Here is an 18,950-nt window from a genome sequence, read left to right as displayed (position 1 = left end):
CCAGGTCTCTAGACTGTTATTTCACACACTGCTCTGACCCAGCCACCACGGAGTCTCAGGACAGTCTGTCTGCCTCTGGCCAACTGGCTGCCTTCCCAAGAGGTGTGGCTGGCTCAGCTGAACCTGCCTGACAACTAATCAGTCTATGCTTGTCTGGGAAGCAGTGAAGGTGGGCACAGAAGCAGAAGGAAGAAGACCGCACACCCAAATACATCTCTGTATTTAGCCAACTAAAGAAGCACTAAAATTGCTGCGAGATGCACTGAGATTGTGTTAGGAAGAGAAACTAGAAAATGGTTCACATGAATCAATGTGAACATTTAATGGGCCTTAATTGGAACCTTATCCTACTATTCTTAGAGCAGAGAGATGAAAGCAGAAGAAATCTGAGAGACCATTTATTTTACTTGAGAAAGCAGTAAACTGAAACTACAAAAAGATTTGACTACTATTATATTTTTATGATTAAATAAAATTGTCATAGACTAGTGCTGGTGAGCCCATAAATGCCCCGTGGAATGCAGCCATAGTCTCTAGCAGCTGTTGGATTATGGTCAGAAAACCTACCAGCCTGTGCTCTGCATTTGTTACCCCTACCATTCTCACACCGCACAGCAGCTGATAGGAAGGAAGGCTCACCCAGTTCTGCTGGCAAGAGCCACTGCAGTATTGGTTTTTTAAGGCATTACTAAATTCTTTGCTTCCATTTCTCTCTCTCTTCCCCATTCCCCTACATTCTGCCATTGTAATGAGCAGAATCTCTCAATCTCTTTCTGTCTCTCTCCCTCTGTCTGTTTGTATGTATATATCCATGTCATATGTATGTGTGTTCTTTATTTTTTCTTAGAGAAGCCGGATTTTAAATATCAGATCCTAGGCTCTGAGGTTGAATTGGCATACTTCATGTAATAACTTCTGTTATTTCTTTTTAAGAAAAAAATATATTTTAAACCCACCTCCTTTATCATATTTACATGTACTATCTGTAGGTGTGGGCAGCATAGGCGTGTCCGCATGTACATGTTCATAACACAGGACAGGATGATGTCTGGGAACTTGGAGGCCTTCAAAGATCATCGAGCTGACTTCCCTTGTGGCCAGAGAAGAGAGGCCTTCCCTCTTGCCTTTGAGCTGGTTCACAGCCTGTCCAGAGCGGATATAAGTGGCCTTCCCTTGTTCTACTCCATCCTAGCAGCAAATGGGATACAAAGACACAGGCACATAGAAAATTCAAACTAGTCCCTCAGATTGATCATGAGATGTTGAGTCTGCATCATTTCCAAGGCCAGTACTCTATAAGCAGCCCTCCTCAGATACTAATTAAACGGAAGCAGAGTTTATGTATAGTCTCTGACAAATCCTAGAACTGGTAGCTTAGTGTTGGCCACGTGTGTGACTAATCCAGCACAAGGTTCTACTGTAGGATGCATTTGCAAGGGATTTAGAATGTGCTTCTTTTGAACTATAGCTCTTTTCTTCACAGAAGATTTGAGAAATATTAAAAAAAAAAAAGGAGGCCCCATCATGCAACAGAACACTAGAGGATGATTTATTCTTGGGGTTATGCCAATATTATGAATTTTGTGGCCCTTTAGACATTTGCCTTCTCGTTTATCAGCTCTTACTAAATGCCCACCCTGTTTTCAAAACATGTGCTAAGAGATTCAGAAATACCTACATTCCACACTCTTTCTGAGGCGTCCACAGACCAGGCAATGTTGTAGACACACAGGATAGTAGGAGATAAAATAGACCAAGTCTTTGCCCTTATACTGCTGACATTCTGAAGAGTGAAATTCAAACACATGATAGGAATATGCATAGGAAAGAGCATAAGCAAAGGTACTGAGGTACAAAATAGCCTAACAGGTACAGGGAACTGCGCGCTGTTTATGGCTGAGACTTAGCATTTGAACAGGCACAAGAGATAAGCCTGAGATGAGGCAGAACTGAGGTCATGAAGGACCTATGTGGTGACCAAGGACTGGGAAGATTGAAAAGTCTGATACTATTAGCGTGTGGCTGATGTCCTGAGACATGGCTCACACTCCAGTATTTGGAGAATGGGTAGATGGGTAGGTAGTTGTCAGACCTCCACACTCGATGCCCAAGCATCCAGGAGCTGGCACCAATAATGGTGATTCCTTATTTTCCAGAAGAGGAGTGAGAGGTTCTGCCCAGTGGCCCTCTCCTATTTCCCCTCAGCAGATAGAGGATTTCTCTCAGGAAGCTAATTAAGGCCCTTCTCAGTTTCCCCTGGAACATAGAGAGACAGCTACTTGCCTCTCCCTACCTGAGAAGACCCCTGTCTAGACTCACCTGGATTCCAGTATGTAGGAGAGGCCAGGTCCCCAACTACTGTCAGTTTTGTTTCTCTTGACCCTGGCTTCCTCTCTATTTTCCCCTCTCTTCCTCCTTCCTGGATTCTCTACTGCTGCTACACAGCAATGAATCCCGGACCACCAAGAAGGCTGCTGCTCAAAGGCTACCTCCTGTATAGTCTGTAAGATTTCTGCAGTTAACTCCTTCCTAGAAATATCTATGGAAGAGGCAAGTTTGGAAAGAGAAAATTGTTGCAGGACTAGACTAGGAAATACTCAGGTTTCTTTTCTTTCATTGTGATTTGATGATTAAATATGTGGACAGAATCTTATTTTTCTCCTGGATGTTAAAGCCACCACTCCTACCCTACGCCACAAGGCATCAAATTAAAGAAGCAAGGGGTGTGTGTTTGGGACATGCCATTTAAAAAAATGGAGAAGTTGCTGGCCTCGAGGACGTTCTCGTTTTATTGCTCCTGTCATGCGCAGGGATGACAAACTGGCAAGAGCAGCAACTGATGAACCTGCCACCATCGCTGCTACCTCTTTGCTCCAGCATTGTGCACACCCAGGTTTGCAGAGAGGAATGCACCAACTACACTGTTTCTGTTCTACTAGAAAAATACTCTTTGTTCCAATGATTTACAGGCTTTCTGAGCTGTCTGTTTTAGTGAATTTAGATGTCTAGACACCTATTTTTGCTCCTGTGTTGAGGACATTTTGTCTCTGACAAGAAAAAGAAAAAAACAAATTGGGGATTCTTAGGCACAAGGAATTTGCCCTAGTAAATTTTAACTATTTGCATCCATTCTGCTATGCTCCATTTACCCCATCACACTAATGGACAGAACTGGTCTGGTTTGACAGAACAACTTTCAATACATTGTGAATAAAACTGCCCCCTTACACACACACACTCAAATCCCTATACCACTGTGCCAAGATGCTAAAAGTCTCCATCATCTGCCCTTACAGATTCAAAGACACAGCATTAGCTGAGGGCCTTGAAAACCCTAGGGTGAGCAGAGCTTGTGCTCTGATGTGGTAGATACAAGCTCCTGAATAACTTATAAATCAAAACTAACTTATAGCTTGCTTTTAGAAGCCAAAACTCTATTTTCCCAAATAGTGGGGGGAAACCTAACATTTGCTGGGCGTGGTGGTGCACGCCTTTAATCCCAGCACTCGGGAGGCAAAGGCAGGCGGATTTCTGAGTTCGAGGCCAGCCTGGTCTACAAAGTGAGTTCCAGGACAGCCAGGGCTATACAGAGAAACCCTGTCGAGAGAGAGAGAGAGAGAGAGAGAGAGAGAGAGAGAGAGAGAGAGAGAGAGAGAGAGAAATAGAATGTGATGGGTTTCTGTCCTGTTTCTGGTTACTTCCTTGTTTTGTGTCTGTGGGTGAATTCCCTGGAGCTATAGATGTTACTCTAGCATCTGTAGATTGTAGCCAGTATGTGTACAAGAAGTTGAGAAGTAGCCACACAACACTTCTGCAGTCTGCTGTTTACTGTTGTCATTTTGATATGGTCAGGGAATGTACTATACCCCCCCAAAAAGGGATGTTTTCAGGTGATCACATTACCCTTCAAAAACTACTTACAGTCACTTTTAAAGAAATATTTTAATTTCCTGCCTTCTTGTGTCATATAGATTTAGTATATATTTTTGCTGCCTTAAGGAATTAGTTCCTTCTGCAATGTCAGGTATGTGAGGATCATCATGTATGTAGAAGTAAATTTTAAAGGTATGTGGTAGTAAATGAAGATAATTGCTTATAATTAGTAAGATATTTTACCATACTATACCCATGTTTTCAAGACCAAACTGGAAAAAAGAGATGTTTTCTCTTACATCAAATGGTTCCTGACAACTTTCTGAATTTTTATTTTTTGAAATCATTTTAATCCTTACTTCTTTTATTTGTGTCCCTGTTGCTTCTTCCTGTTGTCAGTTTTACCTACTTTTCTGCAACACTCTTTCCAAACTTACTGATGCTGAGCTCCTAGAGACCAAACCCCTACTCTCTGAAGTTGGCCTCTGAAGTATGAATTGCTACCCTCCGCTGCAGTGTGCAGAAATTCCTGGGGTAGTAACTGACCTGAATCATGAAGGAAGATGGTCTGCTCTGTAGAAATAGAGTTCTCTAACTCAGTCAGTGCCTTAGGCCAGTGCTGAGCAGTACAGATACTCAGTAAATGCCTGATGATGCTCTTAGCTCTGCACAGAGGCCTGCTTGCATTGTTCCTTCCTTCCCTGCTCTGGCTGCAGCCCAGGTATCACAGTTGGAGAAAGGAAGAGGAGATCAGGCTGCTTTCCGTGTTTATATGACTCTTCACTCTCTTTAGATCTTAGAGTGACTGGAACAGATGTCACATAGGTGAAATATATATGTGTGTCACATAGGTGAAGTCTGCAGACTAAATTCTTCCCTGCCTTCCTACTTTGACTTTCTGTCTCTTTCCTCTCCTTCCTCGTCTTCCTCTTCCTCCTCCTATTCAGATTTTTAACAAAGCTATACCAGAGGCAGACCAAGTATTAATATTTTAGATATATTTTCTATTACAGCATTTTTATCATATTTTTTTATTTTTTATTAAATGTTTTCTTCATTTACATTTCAAATGTTATTCCCTTTCCTATTTTCCTCTCCAAAAATCCCCTATACTTTCCCCCCTCCCCCTGCTCCCCAACCCACCCACTCCCACTTCCTGGCCCTGGCATTCCCCTATACTGGGGCCTAGAATCTTCACAAGACCAAGGGCCTCTCCTCCCACTGATGGCCAACTAGGCCATCCTCTGCTGCATATGCAGCTAGAGACATGGGCTCTGGGGGTACTGGTTAGTTCAGATTGTTGTTTCTCCTATAGGGCTACAGACCCCTTCAGTTCCTTGGGTACTTTCTCTAGGTCCTCCATTGGAGACCCTGTACTCAGTCCAATGGATGGCTATGAGCATCCACTTCTGTATTTGCCAAGCACTGGCATAGCCTCACAGGAGACAGCTATATCAGGGGCCTGTCAGCAAAATCTTGTTGGTGTATGCAATAGTGTCTGGGTTTGGTGGTTGTTTATGGGATGGATCCCCAGGTGGGGCAGTCTCTGGATGGTTCTTCCTTCAGTCTCAGCTCCAAACGTTGTCTCTGTAACTCCTTCCATGGGTATTTTGTTCCCTCTTCTAAGAAGGAATGAAGTATCCACAATTTGGTCTTCTTTCTTCTTGAGTTTCATGAGTTTAAATTAAGACCAAAGATTAGGCTTGAAAAGTGAGCCTAATTGTCTAGAAAGAGAACAGTTGCTGTTCTAAGTCACAAGTTTTGTACTCAAAAGTTGGAAGGTCCCCAAACAGACCACACACTGGCAGAAGATATGTGAATTCTCATTTATATAGATAATTTACCAATTAAGAATTCCAGATAAAGTGTGTCAGCCTAAAAACCATGGAAACTACGGTAGGAGGGCTGTGGGTAGCGTGCTCGCCTGGCCCCAGGCCAATGACACCTCCACAAACTGTTTTTACCAGAGTAATATCTAAAAGGAAACAACACTGGGGGAAAGGTACACTAAAGATGTATGGGTTGGAAAAAGTATGTTCCCATCAAGTTCACAAGAATATCTCTAAAAGTGAATAAAAACCTGAAAGTTGTTAAACATCTACTAAAAGGCAAGCCCCTTTTGTTGTCACAGAGACTTCCAACAGAGGGTGAGCCTTGCTGATTGCTGGGGAAATCAGGATAGAAAACCTAAGGAGCAAGATTCTCTGAGGCAGCTACATATTTAAAATGCAAATCACAGCATGGGAGAGATGCTCAGCAATTGATAACACTAGCTGTTCTTTCAGAGGACCCAGGTTCAATGCCTATCACTCCAGGCCCAGGGGATTGGACACCTCCTTTTGGCCTCTGCCAGCACCAGCCACACATGAACATATGTGGAGGCAAAATACTCATAAACATAAAATAACAATATGTGCATTGTCATGCCATTCAATATGTGTGTGTGTGTATATATATATATATATATATATATATATATATATATATATATATATATATATATATATATATAGCCAGTCATAGGAGTGAGCCCAGAACTGGTAACAAGAGCTTCTCTACCCAGGAATGGGCAGCCTTGTGAGTAAGGTAGCCCTGAATGGGCCAGAGAGGCTAGAACAAGTCAATATTTGGAGTTTAGAGAGTTTTCCAGACCCAGCTCCAGCCCAGACTGGCTGGGGATTTAGACTATTATCTCTTGAACTTCCTGAAGCTTGAATTCTCTTTATAACAGCAGTGGTCCCTATCTGCCACCTTGGAGCTGACCTCAGATTCTATAGATAGAGGGGCTAGGCTCCAGAGTACTGACCTCAGCCTAGCTGGAGGTCGCTAAGGTTCTGGTAGTACAGTGCCCCAGACAACCTTGACCTCCTGCCTCCCTCATAAGACACAAGTGTTACCTGTCCATATCTCTCCATGTAGGCAAACCAGAATTCCCTAGTTGGTGCTTAGGACCTTGAAAATCTCAGTTCTGGTGTCTGTCCTTCTAGACAATGTGGTTCAGAGTATCACAATATCCAATCGCTTTGCTGTTTGCTGCTGGGGTAGGGAGTGAGGAATATGGGAAGTTTTGATACTTCTCAGCTCAAGCTTGAACTTCTGATCCTCTGACCATAATTTCCCAAGTGCTGGAGTCACAGGTGTGCACCACTGCACGTGGCTGAACTGACTTTTGTCAGCTATACTACTTGGGATGTCTTCCAGTACTTAAGGATTTCCTTAAGTATGTCAAGGGAAGCTCATTCTAGATATGAATTGTAAGCCTATAACAGTTTCCATAATAACCAGTCCAACACAGTGGCCTCAAACTCATGTAGGCAGGGAGGGAGGGAGGGAGGGAGGGAGGGTGGGAGGGAGGGAGGGAGGGAGGGTGGAGGGAGGGAGGGTAGAGAGAGGGAGGAAGGGAGGAAGGGAAGAAGGGAGGGAGGGGAGAGGGGAGAGAGAGAATGAGAGAGAGAGAGCGCTAGCTAAGCCTCTGTTGCTCTGTACTACTTACCTATGTTTCTTGGACCATGCTTATGCAAGGATTTTCTTTTCAAAACTGTCAGAATGCATTTCCTATTTCACCACCACAAGATCCTGGCTGGCACCCCAAACACTGTTTGCATAGCTCTGTTTTGCACAGGCAAGGCCAGGGAGCAACCTCAGTAATGGCTTCTCAGATGACATTAAGCCTGCTGATGATTGAAGCCTGCCTCTACCAGATCTTCTACTTTAAGGAAATGGGGGAGAGATGCTGGAAGGCAGTTGTTAAGCTGGATGTGAGCTCTCTTCCTGGTCCAACAGAGAGTGCAGAGTAGACAACTGGTAAGATAACCAATACTCATAACTAACGCTATCATTGTTCTGTGGGCGTGGACACATTAGGTCGGCCTTGAAATTTAAACCTTGAATTTAAACCTTGAAAGCTTCTATCCACCTCTTTTATGAAAAAGACTGAATTTAAATTAGCTGAGTGGTTAAGCCAGACCTAGAACCCACAGCTATCTAGTACCAGCACTCTTGAGTACCTGTAACATAGCTATTTACCTCTGTAGCACCTGCAGAGTGATGCTTGCCTTTCTAATGGAACATCATTCTGAGGACATTGGATGAGTGGGTTTACACAAGAATAGAAGTATCACTCTATTCATATGCACTAAGCCAAGGAAAGCACACACCGAGGCATCCAGAAAGAAGATCCCCAAGAAAGCCTGACCGACCTCAGACTTCTAAAGCCTTCTGAATGGTAGGAAACAATTATGTGTCACATATGTCCCTCCAGGCTATAGTGTTTTGCTTTGGTCAGCTAAGACAAACTAATACTAAATCTGTGAGTTTTGTCCCTCCACAAAAAAAAATTCCTTCACCTACAATTTCCAAGTGCCTGCATCTGATCCAGTCTTCCACATACAATCCACCCTGTCAATGTAGCTTCAAGAGAATATGGGCAAGGAACACTCTCTCTCCGCCCCTAGTACAGCATCCTCACCGGATTCTTTGTGTGTATAAATACCTCAGCCCTGCCCCACATAGTGCATCTTCTCTGTGTGTAAGGAGAAGGACTCCCAATTCTCTTTTGTTACTGTGGCAGTAGTACATCACTTGGCATGGGACACATACCACAAATGATGGCTCAAGTTAGCACTCTCTGGTTGGTGCCAGAAGCCTAGTGGGTGGCCAGAATCCAAAGCAAATTAAAGAACTACCAAGTTCACTTGTGTAACCTGGACACCACCCCCCACCCTCTTTCCTGGAGTTCTTTTTCTCTGGCATTCAGATCCTCCTGGTCCTGCCTACACATTTCCAGAATTCTGTTTCCTTTTTCTAAAGCTACAACTTGTAGAATTATTACTAGTAACAAAAGAGTAGTTAGTCATCATGGGACTCTTGTCTGCCACCTGTGATTCCCTCATCAAGGACACTAAAGAAAACCCTATGGTCAGCAGGGCAACAGAACAGAATTATGCCCCTGGCCTCTCTGTAGGAGACCAGAGGAGCTATGCTGCCATGGCCCTCCCATGAGCAAGGTCGAAGGATGGCTGCAAAGCCTTTCTAACCTAGTCAAATAGTTTTCCTATTATTTTTCTGAAATTTAAAATGTAGAAATCTTTCAGTGAGAAAGAATATGTTTAAAAATGCAGTATTCTTTGCCTTTTTTCTTTCTTTATTGAGGCGTTTTGTAATACTGCTGTTGTTTTACTTTGTGAACCTGAACTATTTGATTTGTATGTGAGAGACTTCAAAGAAAATACTTTTAAAAACATTATATACTCTCAGACCCAGAGCAATTGAACAGTTTGCCAAAGGCTACTCAGCTGATCAGTGAGTACAGGCAGACCCTCAGATCTCCTGTTCTTAGAATTCCACCATTTTTTTTGAGACAACATTTCTCTATGTAATTCTGGAATTCACTATGTAGATCAGGCTGTCCTTCAACTCACAGAGACCTGCCTGCCCCTGTCTCCTGAATGCTGGGATTAAAGGCATGCACCATCACACCTGGCAAACACCTATTTCATAATTGTACCTATGGCCAAGGTCACTTTGCATCTCTCTTAATCTGCTACATTTATGTATTTATTTGTGCATGTGGACTTCTGTGTGCACATGTGAGCACACCACAGTACTTGTGAACCAACAGAAGTTGATTCTTTCTTTTCACCATGTCTCCTTCCCATCTGGGTTCCAGGGATCAAACTCAGATTATCAGAGTTGATGACAAACACCTTTATCCACTAGTCACCTGACCAGACCCAGCATCTGAAAATAGACAACCTCTTAGAAAGCCGTTGTCGTCGTTACTGAGGTACCTGCTCCTGACTTGAATCTCTAGCTGACGACTTTAGCCACCTTAGAGCCACACAGCAAGAGCACTCCCATCTCACTGCTGCAGTGCTCTGGAAGGAGACTCTGGGAATCCAGTTAACCAGTATATTCTGAAAGGTGGGACAGGTATCCTGACCACTTGGGTGGCAAGATAACAGTCCAGTGGTTACAGCTCCATCAAGAAGGGAGGCAGAAACTCTGTATTGTAAGTGTGAGCTGATTAACTATGCACATCCAAGAAGACCCTTGTGTTCCATGATGATTCTACTAACTTCCTACTGCTTTTGAAAATTTTGGAAAGCAGTCCAGGATGATATTTGATCACCTAAGCCCTGAGAATTGAGTGGGGAAATGAAATAAAACCAAGGCCTGCCTTCAGCCTGGCATCTTTCACAAGCCCAACAGGCAACTCTCCTAGTGCTTGAAACCCTGAGCATCAAAGTCTGGATATTTGTATTGCCCGGACTTTCTTCCCTAACCCTAAGAGAAGCACTTACCCAATCTAGTTGACTGTTGATGTTCACCACGTTACACTCTCTGCCACAAGCCCACCTGAATTAGCCCACCAGGTCTCAGTGTACTTTCTGGACCTCCAGACCCTGCTTTCCCACAGCATCTAAAGTGTCCCACTGACTACAGCCAAGTGTGAGTAGGAAAGTGTCTCACTAGCTCTTTCAGATTCCTTACAAACACAAGGTCAGGTCCTGAATAAGCAGTCTGTGGCTACAGCTCTTTAATGCAAGCTAAACTGTCCTTTGTCCATTTGCATCTTCTCCAATCCAAAGACCTAAAAGTGGTGGCCTCCAGCAGGGTTGCCTTACTACACTGCTGGTGAGATTTATAAACTCACTCTATAAGCAGGTAATAGATAATCAGTGCTGTTCCTTGAGGGGATAGCAAGTCGCCAGGGGACACTGCTTCAGGAGGCTGAATGCTCTGAGTAGAACCAGTGTTCTCACTCTGTGCTAATTACCAGAACCAGGGAGCTGGCATCTTTGAGTTGATATTGTGTCTGTGCCAGCCAAACTGGCCCCTTTTAATACCTTCTGAATTAGTGAATTGTCGTCCAGTAATGGCATTTTAACAATGAAGTTTCAAAAGAAAAAAAAAATTGGTTCTTAATTTTTGCCCAAAGAAGGTGGGGAGGATTTCAATAATGGCATTGTTATAAATTCTAAAGTGGTAACCATTTGGCTGTGTTACAAAATATGTAGATAATAATTAAAATAAAAATTTAAGTGGAAGTTTTATCAATAAGGTAGATGGTAGAGCACATTTTTCTCAGTTGGTGTCAGAAATGGCACTGCACAGCCATGTGCAGAATTGTCACAATGCAAGTCTTTAAAATTCCTTTTGGATTTAAAGGCATTAACAGGTCCCTATCAACATTCTCCAGAAGTTTTTGATGTCATTTTAGCTATTGAACAAAAATATGTGAACTATTACTTTGTTGATTTTGTTCTTAAAGCACACTGCATTATCATCTGAGAATGTGTTCTTAAAATATTGTTAAAAGTACTTTGAAAACTTGTAAATCCCAGTAATTTATGTTTCTCCTGCCTCTGCTGTTTCACTCTGTCCTTCTGGTTTCAATTTGAATGCCGTCCTGTCTGGGTGTGTACCTGTAACGTTGTGTTCTCCCCACCCCACCCCCCAGAACAATTTACAGTCCTGACCTTCAGCTTTTGCAGTGTCCCTAATGTTCTCTGGTTTCCTCCCATACTACGAAGTAGGCTTTGGGTCACCCTGCTGTTTCATATGAGAATTGTCTAATCAAAGTTACTTGAAACAGATCTGATTTTGGCATTTCTTAGTTTATCATTTCAGCCTAGGGAGTGAATTAGGAGAGCTTCCCTGCCAGCCCACTAATTGCATTGCCCTATTAAAGTGTACACAGTTGTAAACCCAGACTGCTGCAAGACAACAGTCTCATTTGTCTAAACAGTCTCCTTTTAGACTCAATGGCACTGATGGGAACCAAGATAAGAAGTAGGGATTGGAGGAAGGGTCTTTCAGAGCCTGTACTAGCTGAAACTGTTCCATTTCCTACAGTCAGCCTCCTTTCCTTTCTAGGACTTGTCTACATAAGGAACCCATCTAGCCGTATGCAGTGTATGCAGTGAGCTAAGTTAGGCAGAGACTGCAGTGGGCAGGGCCACTGCAGACACTATCTTACTTTGTTAGGAATAGGAGACTGCTTTAAGGACATGAACATGCTCCATTAAAATTGCGTGTCCTAAATCTGTTCCCTAGGCGACGGTTCTCTCCGTTGTGCCCTTTATTGTGGATTATGATTGTTAAATGACCACAAGACCTTTGGAGCCTTTTTTTGTTTTTTGTTTTTGTTTTTGTTTTTTACATTGAGAAATGAGGTTTCTAAAAGCTTGGCTCTTTTCGGATATCACTTACATTCAGCTCTGGTAAGGAATCAAGCGCCTTTCTCTTTCTTTACCTCCTTCAGCATGGTCCCTGCTTCAGACCAACGACAACTGACTAAGGGGCAGGCCAGGGCTTTGGCAGTTGACTGTCTCCTGCTCTGTTGTAGGTGATTGTTCAGTCCGGCCGCCACCCAACGGTGCTGCAGAAGCTCTGCCAGCTGCCTTTCCAGTATTTCAGTGACCCGAGGCTCATCAAAGTGCTGTTTCCTTCACTTATCACCGCGTGTCACAACAACCATCAGAACAAGCTCATTCTGGAGCAAGAGATGAGCTGTATTTTACTGGCCACATTCATCCAGGTACCGTCAACCTGCTTCTCCTGTTTTATGGGAAACTTGTGAGACTGAGAAGTCAATTCAAAGCAGCTCTATTCTCGCCCTCCACCTGTGTCTGTGCTGCAAACGTAATTTCTAAAGCCTGAGGTCACATTACTAGAAGCAGGGTGGAATGCCGAATGCTTTTGCCTGGAGGATTTCAAGCAAAGAGCTTGTTTGCTATTGATAAAATGGAAACTTGTACCTAGTTAAAACTGTTTAACAGGACACCAGGCTCCCTTAAGTCTTCAACTGGCACATGTGTCTGCTTTTTAGTCTTGCTAATTTATAATTGCTGAAGAAAGATAACATTTTGAGTTTATTTGAACATTATAAAAATAAATATGATGTGCTTGGTTCGGCAGCACATACACTAACATTGGAACGATACAGAGAAGATTAGCATAGCCCCTACGCAAGGATGGCGCATTCCATATTTTTGTAATAAAACTTGAACATTCACAGATTGAAAATAATAAATAAATATGTGTACAAAGGTGGAGGATAAAACCTGTTTCTTTTTTCTTTTTCACTAAAAGTTTGAAGTACAACCTTGTATTTGATCCAACGAAATTCTGTAGGGTTGAAGTTAGAATCAGTGCCGTGGGAAGCGCTGACACTGGGTGTACATTAGCTCACTGAGCTGGCAGAGCGAAATCAAGACGACAGTTCCAAACTAGGGTTTTTCATATCTTTATGGATTATTTTATGAAATGTCTTTTTTTTTCCCAAATGTTCCACTCTTAAAATTGCTCCCTGCTGCACATACTTCCTGTTCTTCCTAACAGTGAAACAGGAAGCAGGGTTTTTTGTGTTGTCCCTGTGCTGGCTAGTGCTCAGATATCTCTGTCAGAGTGTGAGCATATGCAGCTGCCTGGGAGCCACAGAGCACAGTGGAGGACTTCCGGGGCCGCCTTTATCACAGCCTATACTCCTTGTCTCTCTCTAGCAATGATCAGTTAATAAGCACAGTCAATGAGATTTAGAAATATTTTCTTTTCAATTTAGTTGTTACATTTGAGTCTGGGTCCTGTTTTCTGAAAATGCATTCAAGTTATGTATTCGGATCTGCAAGCATGATTTCAGACTGGATCATGATTAAATTAAAATCGTAATAAACTCTTTACACTGTAAAGCCATCACTTCAGCACAGGGCTCTTCATCTGGTCTTAAAGAGACCCGCTCTGTCATTAAGTAAGAACGCATGTTAGGCATTTTCAGACCCTGATCTTTTCTGTTCAAATCACTTACTCTTTGTTGGGCTCTGCTGTAGACCCTCGAGTTGTATCAACGAATAAGATAGATAACACTCACCTTCAAGACCATTCATGAAGCAACAAAAAGACCAAGTAGCATAACAAGCCGAAGGTGAATGCTGTGGAGAAAGCAAGACCTGGGAGGGAGGGAGGCCTTTTAGAGCTTAACTAGAAAGGCCTCAGCTGAGACAAGCTTCCATGTGTGCCACATTAGTTTCTTTAAAAATACTTTAAAAATATAAGCACTCTGGAGGTTGATGCAGGAGGATGACAGTCTGAAGTCACCCTAAACTGTGTAGTGAGACTTTTTCAAAAATCACAAATATGAATGAGGTCCAAATTTATTTGTGTGTGTGTGTGTGTGTGTGTGTGTGTGTGTGTGTGTGTGTGTGTGTATGTGTGTGTACATACATACCATTTGGGGGTAATGTCACAACTCTTCCAGATAAACCATATCTAATATAGTTTTGCTAAGTGGTACAGAAATAACTTCATTTTTAATTTGGGATAGCATTATTAGACTGGTGAATTTGAATCTTTTTCTCTATAAATAATTGTGCTCAAGAAAGTTAGTTTAAATTTTAACTTAAAAATGTGTCATGGTTCCATATATAGATTATTAGTAATCACTAGATAGAATGTTAAATTGAGATTATGGCCTGTCGTTGGTTTCTGAAGATTTATACCTTGTATACTACATTTTTTTTTCAATTTCTATTTACAAGTAAAGTGAACAGACTGTAAGGGTTAGATGCACAACACTGTTTTTGTTTTTTGTTTTTGTTTAGCTTTTTGAATCAGGGTTTCTCTGTGTAACAGTCCTGGCTGTTCTGGATTATAAGGACTCTTACATTGATAGTTTGTAAAAACCCTTGCCAGGAGTAATGGCCCACGCCTATAATGCAAGCACTCAAGAGTCTGAATGAGGCAGGAGGATCACTCATTTGAGTCCAGTCTGGGTTAGAGTTATAAAATCATAAACTCCTACACCACCACCACCCCCAAAAGAACTTTTAAAAAATCTCTTCTTAGCTTAAAATAGTGCATTTTGCCTAGGTTTCAGGTTTGGGTATACAGTTGTGGTTGTAGACAGTACCCTGGCCAGCCCTCGGCAGTGCTCATGCAGGAAACTTAGTTTCAGCTTTCAAGAGTCTGGGCACAGTCTCATTGTCCGCTGCTGTTCTATCCGTGGGGCTGTGACGTATTGTTTGGAGGGACCTTGTGCAATTCTGATCAGAACGTTACTCTCACTCACTTCTCTCTTCTCACACAGGACTTTGCACAGACTCCAGGTCCTGTGGATAACCAGTCTTCAAATCTCAAAGGTGGGGCCACTGAGACTGAATCTCATGTTTGTGTCAGCCAGCTGAATGGCCTTGCATTCCTTTTTCCACAACAATTATGTGAGGTTCAGACACCAAATACTTGAGAAGTAAAGAAATCAACTCTATCATTTGACTCGACAGAGAAGGCACATAGAAATAAAGAAAACCAGAAACCATCTTTGTGTCCTTGCCTAGTACAAGTTCTTTTAATTGCTGATAATTACTAAAAACAGGGAAGTCACATAATATTACCATTGGCCCACACAAATCACCAAAAGTGCTTCAGTCCCTAACATGGATTCTCTGTCCATGTTGAAAAGAAAAAGTGCCATGACAATAGCTAGAACCCTAAATTCAAGCCCTTGACCTATTTTAATTGGAAATAAGCTCTACATTGAGAGACATTAACATCCCATTTGCAGAGTGCGGGAAGTAAAGAGTCTCGAGCGTTTGTTCTTCTCGGTCCTGCTGAGGTGTCCTCCTGGTCAGAGGTGGAGATGTAGAATTCTAAGCTTCATTTTTAGGATCTTAAATGTCTTAAAATAGCCTGCTACCCAGGCTATAATTGAGAAGTACAGTTTGGTCTCTGGCTGTTGTGGCAGAATCTCTGATTATTGAGTCCCACTCTAGGTTTTCCCCAAGTCCTTATTAGTTTGATAGTGATAAGTGCTCTTCAGAACTGGACATAGTGGCAAATATCTGTAATCCCAGCACAGGGAGGTAGAGACAGAACCCTTTCAAAGTCACCCTTAGCCATATAGTGAATTTGAGGTGAACCTGGGCTACATGAAGTGAAATATATAATAGTCATTGTTCTTAGGCCCACTCCTAACCTATAGGGTTCTTTATGGCACCCATCAGGAAGCTTTAATTGGAGACAACTTGGCTGTCATACCAAAAAAAAAAAAATCTACAGTAGGCAGGTGTTGCAAAGTACACAGAAGAAAATACAACAAAACTGTTACAGTGTCTTGAAAAAATGGGAGGCTTTATTGACTCAGGTACTCGGAAAGTAAACAGAACTCACGTCGGCGCCACTGTGTGCAGCAGCCCCCATGTGCAAGCTCAGGTCTGCCCTCACTCAGGGGCAGCCTCTGTTTCTTTTTAGGACATGTAAGGGAAATCAGTCCAGTTTGTTACTATTACAAAACAAGTGTTTGACTTTTAAGCATATGAAAATACTTTTACAAATATTCTAATGTATTTATGTTTAATTAAGCAACAATATTTTTTGCCAGTATAAGTATGTAGAAGTTTTTCTTTTTCTTCTGCCCTAAAAAAAGATGAGTCACCATTTAAGTGTGTGGAAAGCCAAGTCCCAAAGGCTGAAGCTGCCTCCCTTTGCTTGGTTGAGCAAAGCCAGAGGAAGTCCCAGTCTTCTTTCTCAGGGATAGAGGATGGCGGTAGGAGAGGGCCAGCACTTTCTTTGCCTTCCTTACATATCTACAACAGGCTTCACATAAAACAGCAATTGAACGGTTGCTCTCTGCTCTGCTCTCAGCACTATTAGTGACAGTTCATAGCATGCTTCCTTAATTAAAGAAAAATGATGTGAGAGCTGGAGAGATGGTCAGCAGTCCCCCTCACCTGCTGCTTTTGCTGAAGACCAGAGTTCAGTTCTCAGCACCCACATCAGGCAGCTCACAGCCACCTGTAACTCCAGTTCTGAGGTCCAATGCCTCTGGCTGTGTGTGTATGTACATATATATGTATGTGCATATACATATCTCAGTATACTATAGGCAGAGGCAGGTGGCTATCTGCAAGTTACAGGCCAGCCAGGGCTACACAATGAAACCTGACTCAGACAAATTAATAATCTTTGATTTTTTTGTAAGATGACTTCTTACCAAGTACCCAGCTTACCGCTTCTACATGGGCTCCCTTTTTGCTTAGATTAAGTCCTCAATAAAATGTGTCTGTCATTTGTAGGCTGTTGTCCAGGTAATCTCTTAGATTTGAAAGCAGCTGTGGGCTCCCAGGTTCTCAGAACTAAGGAGCTTGAGCTTTCATAGCCACTGTCCCATGACCAAGTGTTTTGGGAGATCAGCAAAGCTGCTGAAGATTACCTCTGTTCTGCTAAACTACTGAATGCATGCCAGATTTGAACAGTTTCAAAGTTAGGCCTAAGTCCATGTTTTAAATTGAGTAGATTATTTTAGGAAAAAGAAGTCACCATTTAGGCCCAGATGGTGATTCAGTGGAAGAGCTGGACCTTGTGTGCAGACCTCAGCACCAAAAATAATAATAATAAAGAAGTCATCATTCACACATTCAGATGTGCCTATGCAAGACTATACACAGCTGTCACCATGTTATGTTATATTCACTGTACCTAGAGTCCCCAAATAAATACTTCTTAATGTTTTATATATAGGTTAATGTTAGGAACACAGACTGAATTGTGGCTAAAATACATGTTTATAACACTTACACTACAGTGCTTTACTGGAAATGTATGGTCTCATTTGCACTCTGATATAAAAAATATGTTTAATTTCTAAGCTTTCAGGAGTTACGTTTTAGTCTCTTTTCTGTCTTCCTCAGGAAAATTCCAGAACCTCGGGAACTACCTGGAACTGGCTAACAGATTTCCTCAGCAGGCCTGGGAAGAAGCCCGGCAATTTTTCTTGAAAAAAGAAAAAAAATAAATGTTTTTTAGCTAATTCTGTATTTGAGTCCCTTTGTTAGTGTTTTCCATTGTTCCTTGAGGAGCCTCTGATCTGTTTATACTCTCCTACTGTAGATACCCTCTGTGCATTGCTTATAAAGACTGTTCAGACTGCCCTTCCTAGCTTTGCAAATTGAGTTTGTTTCCTTTGTGCATAATATTTTGGAGTTGTTTATTACTTCCATGCTATGTAACTTGTAATTGTAATATGGTAAAGTTAGACAAATATCATTCTTGTAATGAAGTAACACAGTTTTCAGTGTTGACTTTTCACATTAAGCAGTACAAATTTGAGAAAATGTTAAGAATTTATAAGCACTGCTCTAAGTTTTTCTTCGGAGTTGAGACCTGTGTAGCTAACACTTTGAGTAAGCCTTTGTACTGTTTGAAATTACAGCACTAACCACTGGTCGGGAACTTCACTGGCAGATAGCACTGTGAACTATTAGTGTTGCTGAGCTAAATTTAGCCTCTAAAATAAATTTTTTGAAAATGAGGGAGCATCAAGTATTTTCTTAAATAATTTACTTGAAACAACACAGAGTAAAAGAAACAATGAGGGTGGCCATGTCTCTGAATACAGCCAGTCATGTGCACCGCTCCTGCTGGGCTGGGCCACAGGGGGCCGTCTTAACCCACCCAGTGTGGAGCCTGAGTAGTATTTAGCAATTACAAGAAAGATCTAGCTGTGGAAAACTGACCCAGAAACCTAAAGATTGTCACAGGAAGCTGAACAACACAGCAAACTTACCTAGCATTCTAGCCATTTCTTTTTTTGAACCTCATGGCGCTACAGAATTTTGTGTGTTCAATGTTTTTTACTGTTTTACAAATCGAAAGAAAATAAAAAGGTCTGATGTAAGCCATGCTAAGCACTGCGGGTGCTCCTGCTTGGATCCTATACACCCCATCTCTGGGGAGGGAAGGAGGGAGGGACAGCGAAAGTTGCAGGTCCCAGAGGGAACAGGTAGAGGGGCGTCCTTGCGGGCTGGGGTGGGGGTATCAAGTATATATAATGCTTCCTGCGAGACGATTCACGGTGGAATATACCTCTTATCTGCTCGGAAATTTGCCAAAAAATCATAAATAATAGAGACAACCGTGATTAACCTCCCAGAATTAGCAATTAAACATGTAACCAAAGGGTCCGGCTGCCCTTGTGTGGGACAGTGCCACAGTCAGCAGTGCCTGCAGTTTCCACCTGGGGCAGTGGAGCACCACAAACCCAGAATTCGAACACACGCGAAAAAGCTGCTTGGACCCCAGGA

At 42.3% G+C, this 18,950-nt stretch overlaps 1 protein-coding gene and 1 pseudogene across 3 annotated transcripts in view; both read left to right on the top strand.

The window, feature by feature from the left end:
• Scaper (S-phase cyclin A associated protein in the ER) overlaps positions 1 to 18,178 on the top strand; it is a 365,479-nt gene extending 347,301 nt beyond the window's left edge. For all 3 annotated transcript variants that reach the window (XM_021171564.3, XM_029481364.2, XM_085844651.1), the window contains exons 31-33: positions 12,224 to 12,415; positions 14,960 to 15,011; positions 17,559 to 18,178. In XM_021171564.3, the coding sequence (XP_021027223.2) occupies positions 12,224 to 12,415; positions 14,960 to 15,011; positions 17,559 to 17,662 (348 nt within the window). In that variant the 3' untranslated portion in view covers positions 17,663 to 18,178. The remainder of the gene's footprint in view (positions 1 to 12,223; positions 12,416 to 14,959; positions 15,012 to 17,558) is intronic.
• On the top strand, positions 12,780 to 12,871 carry LOC115032113 (U6 spliceosomal RNA; annotated as a pseudogene).
• Positions 18,179 to 18,950: the final 772 nt, after the last annotated feature.

The sequence above is a fragment of the Mus caroli genome, unplaced genomic scaffold (assembly GCF_978045245.1).
Source record: "Mus caroli unplaced genomic scaffold, Mus_caroli_1 scaffold_11, whole genome shotgun sequence".
Taxonomy (NCBI): Eukaryota; Metazoa; Chordata; class Mammalia; order Rodentia; family Muridae; genus Mus; species Mus caroli.
This window is presented reverse-complemented; position numbering and strand designations above follow the sequence as displayed.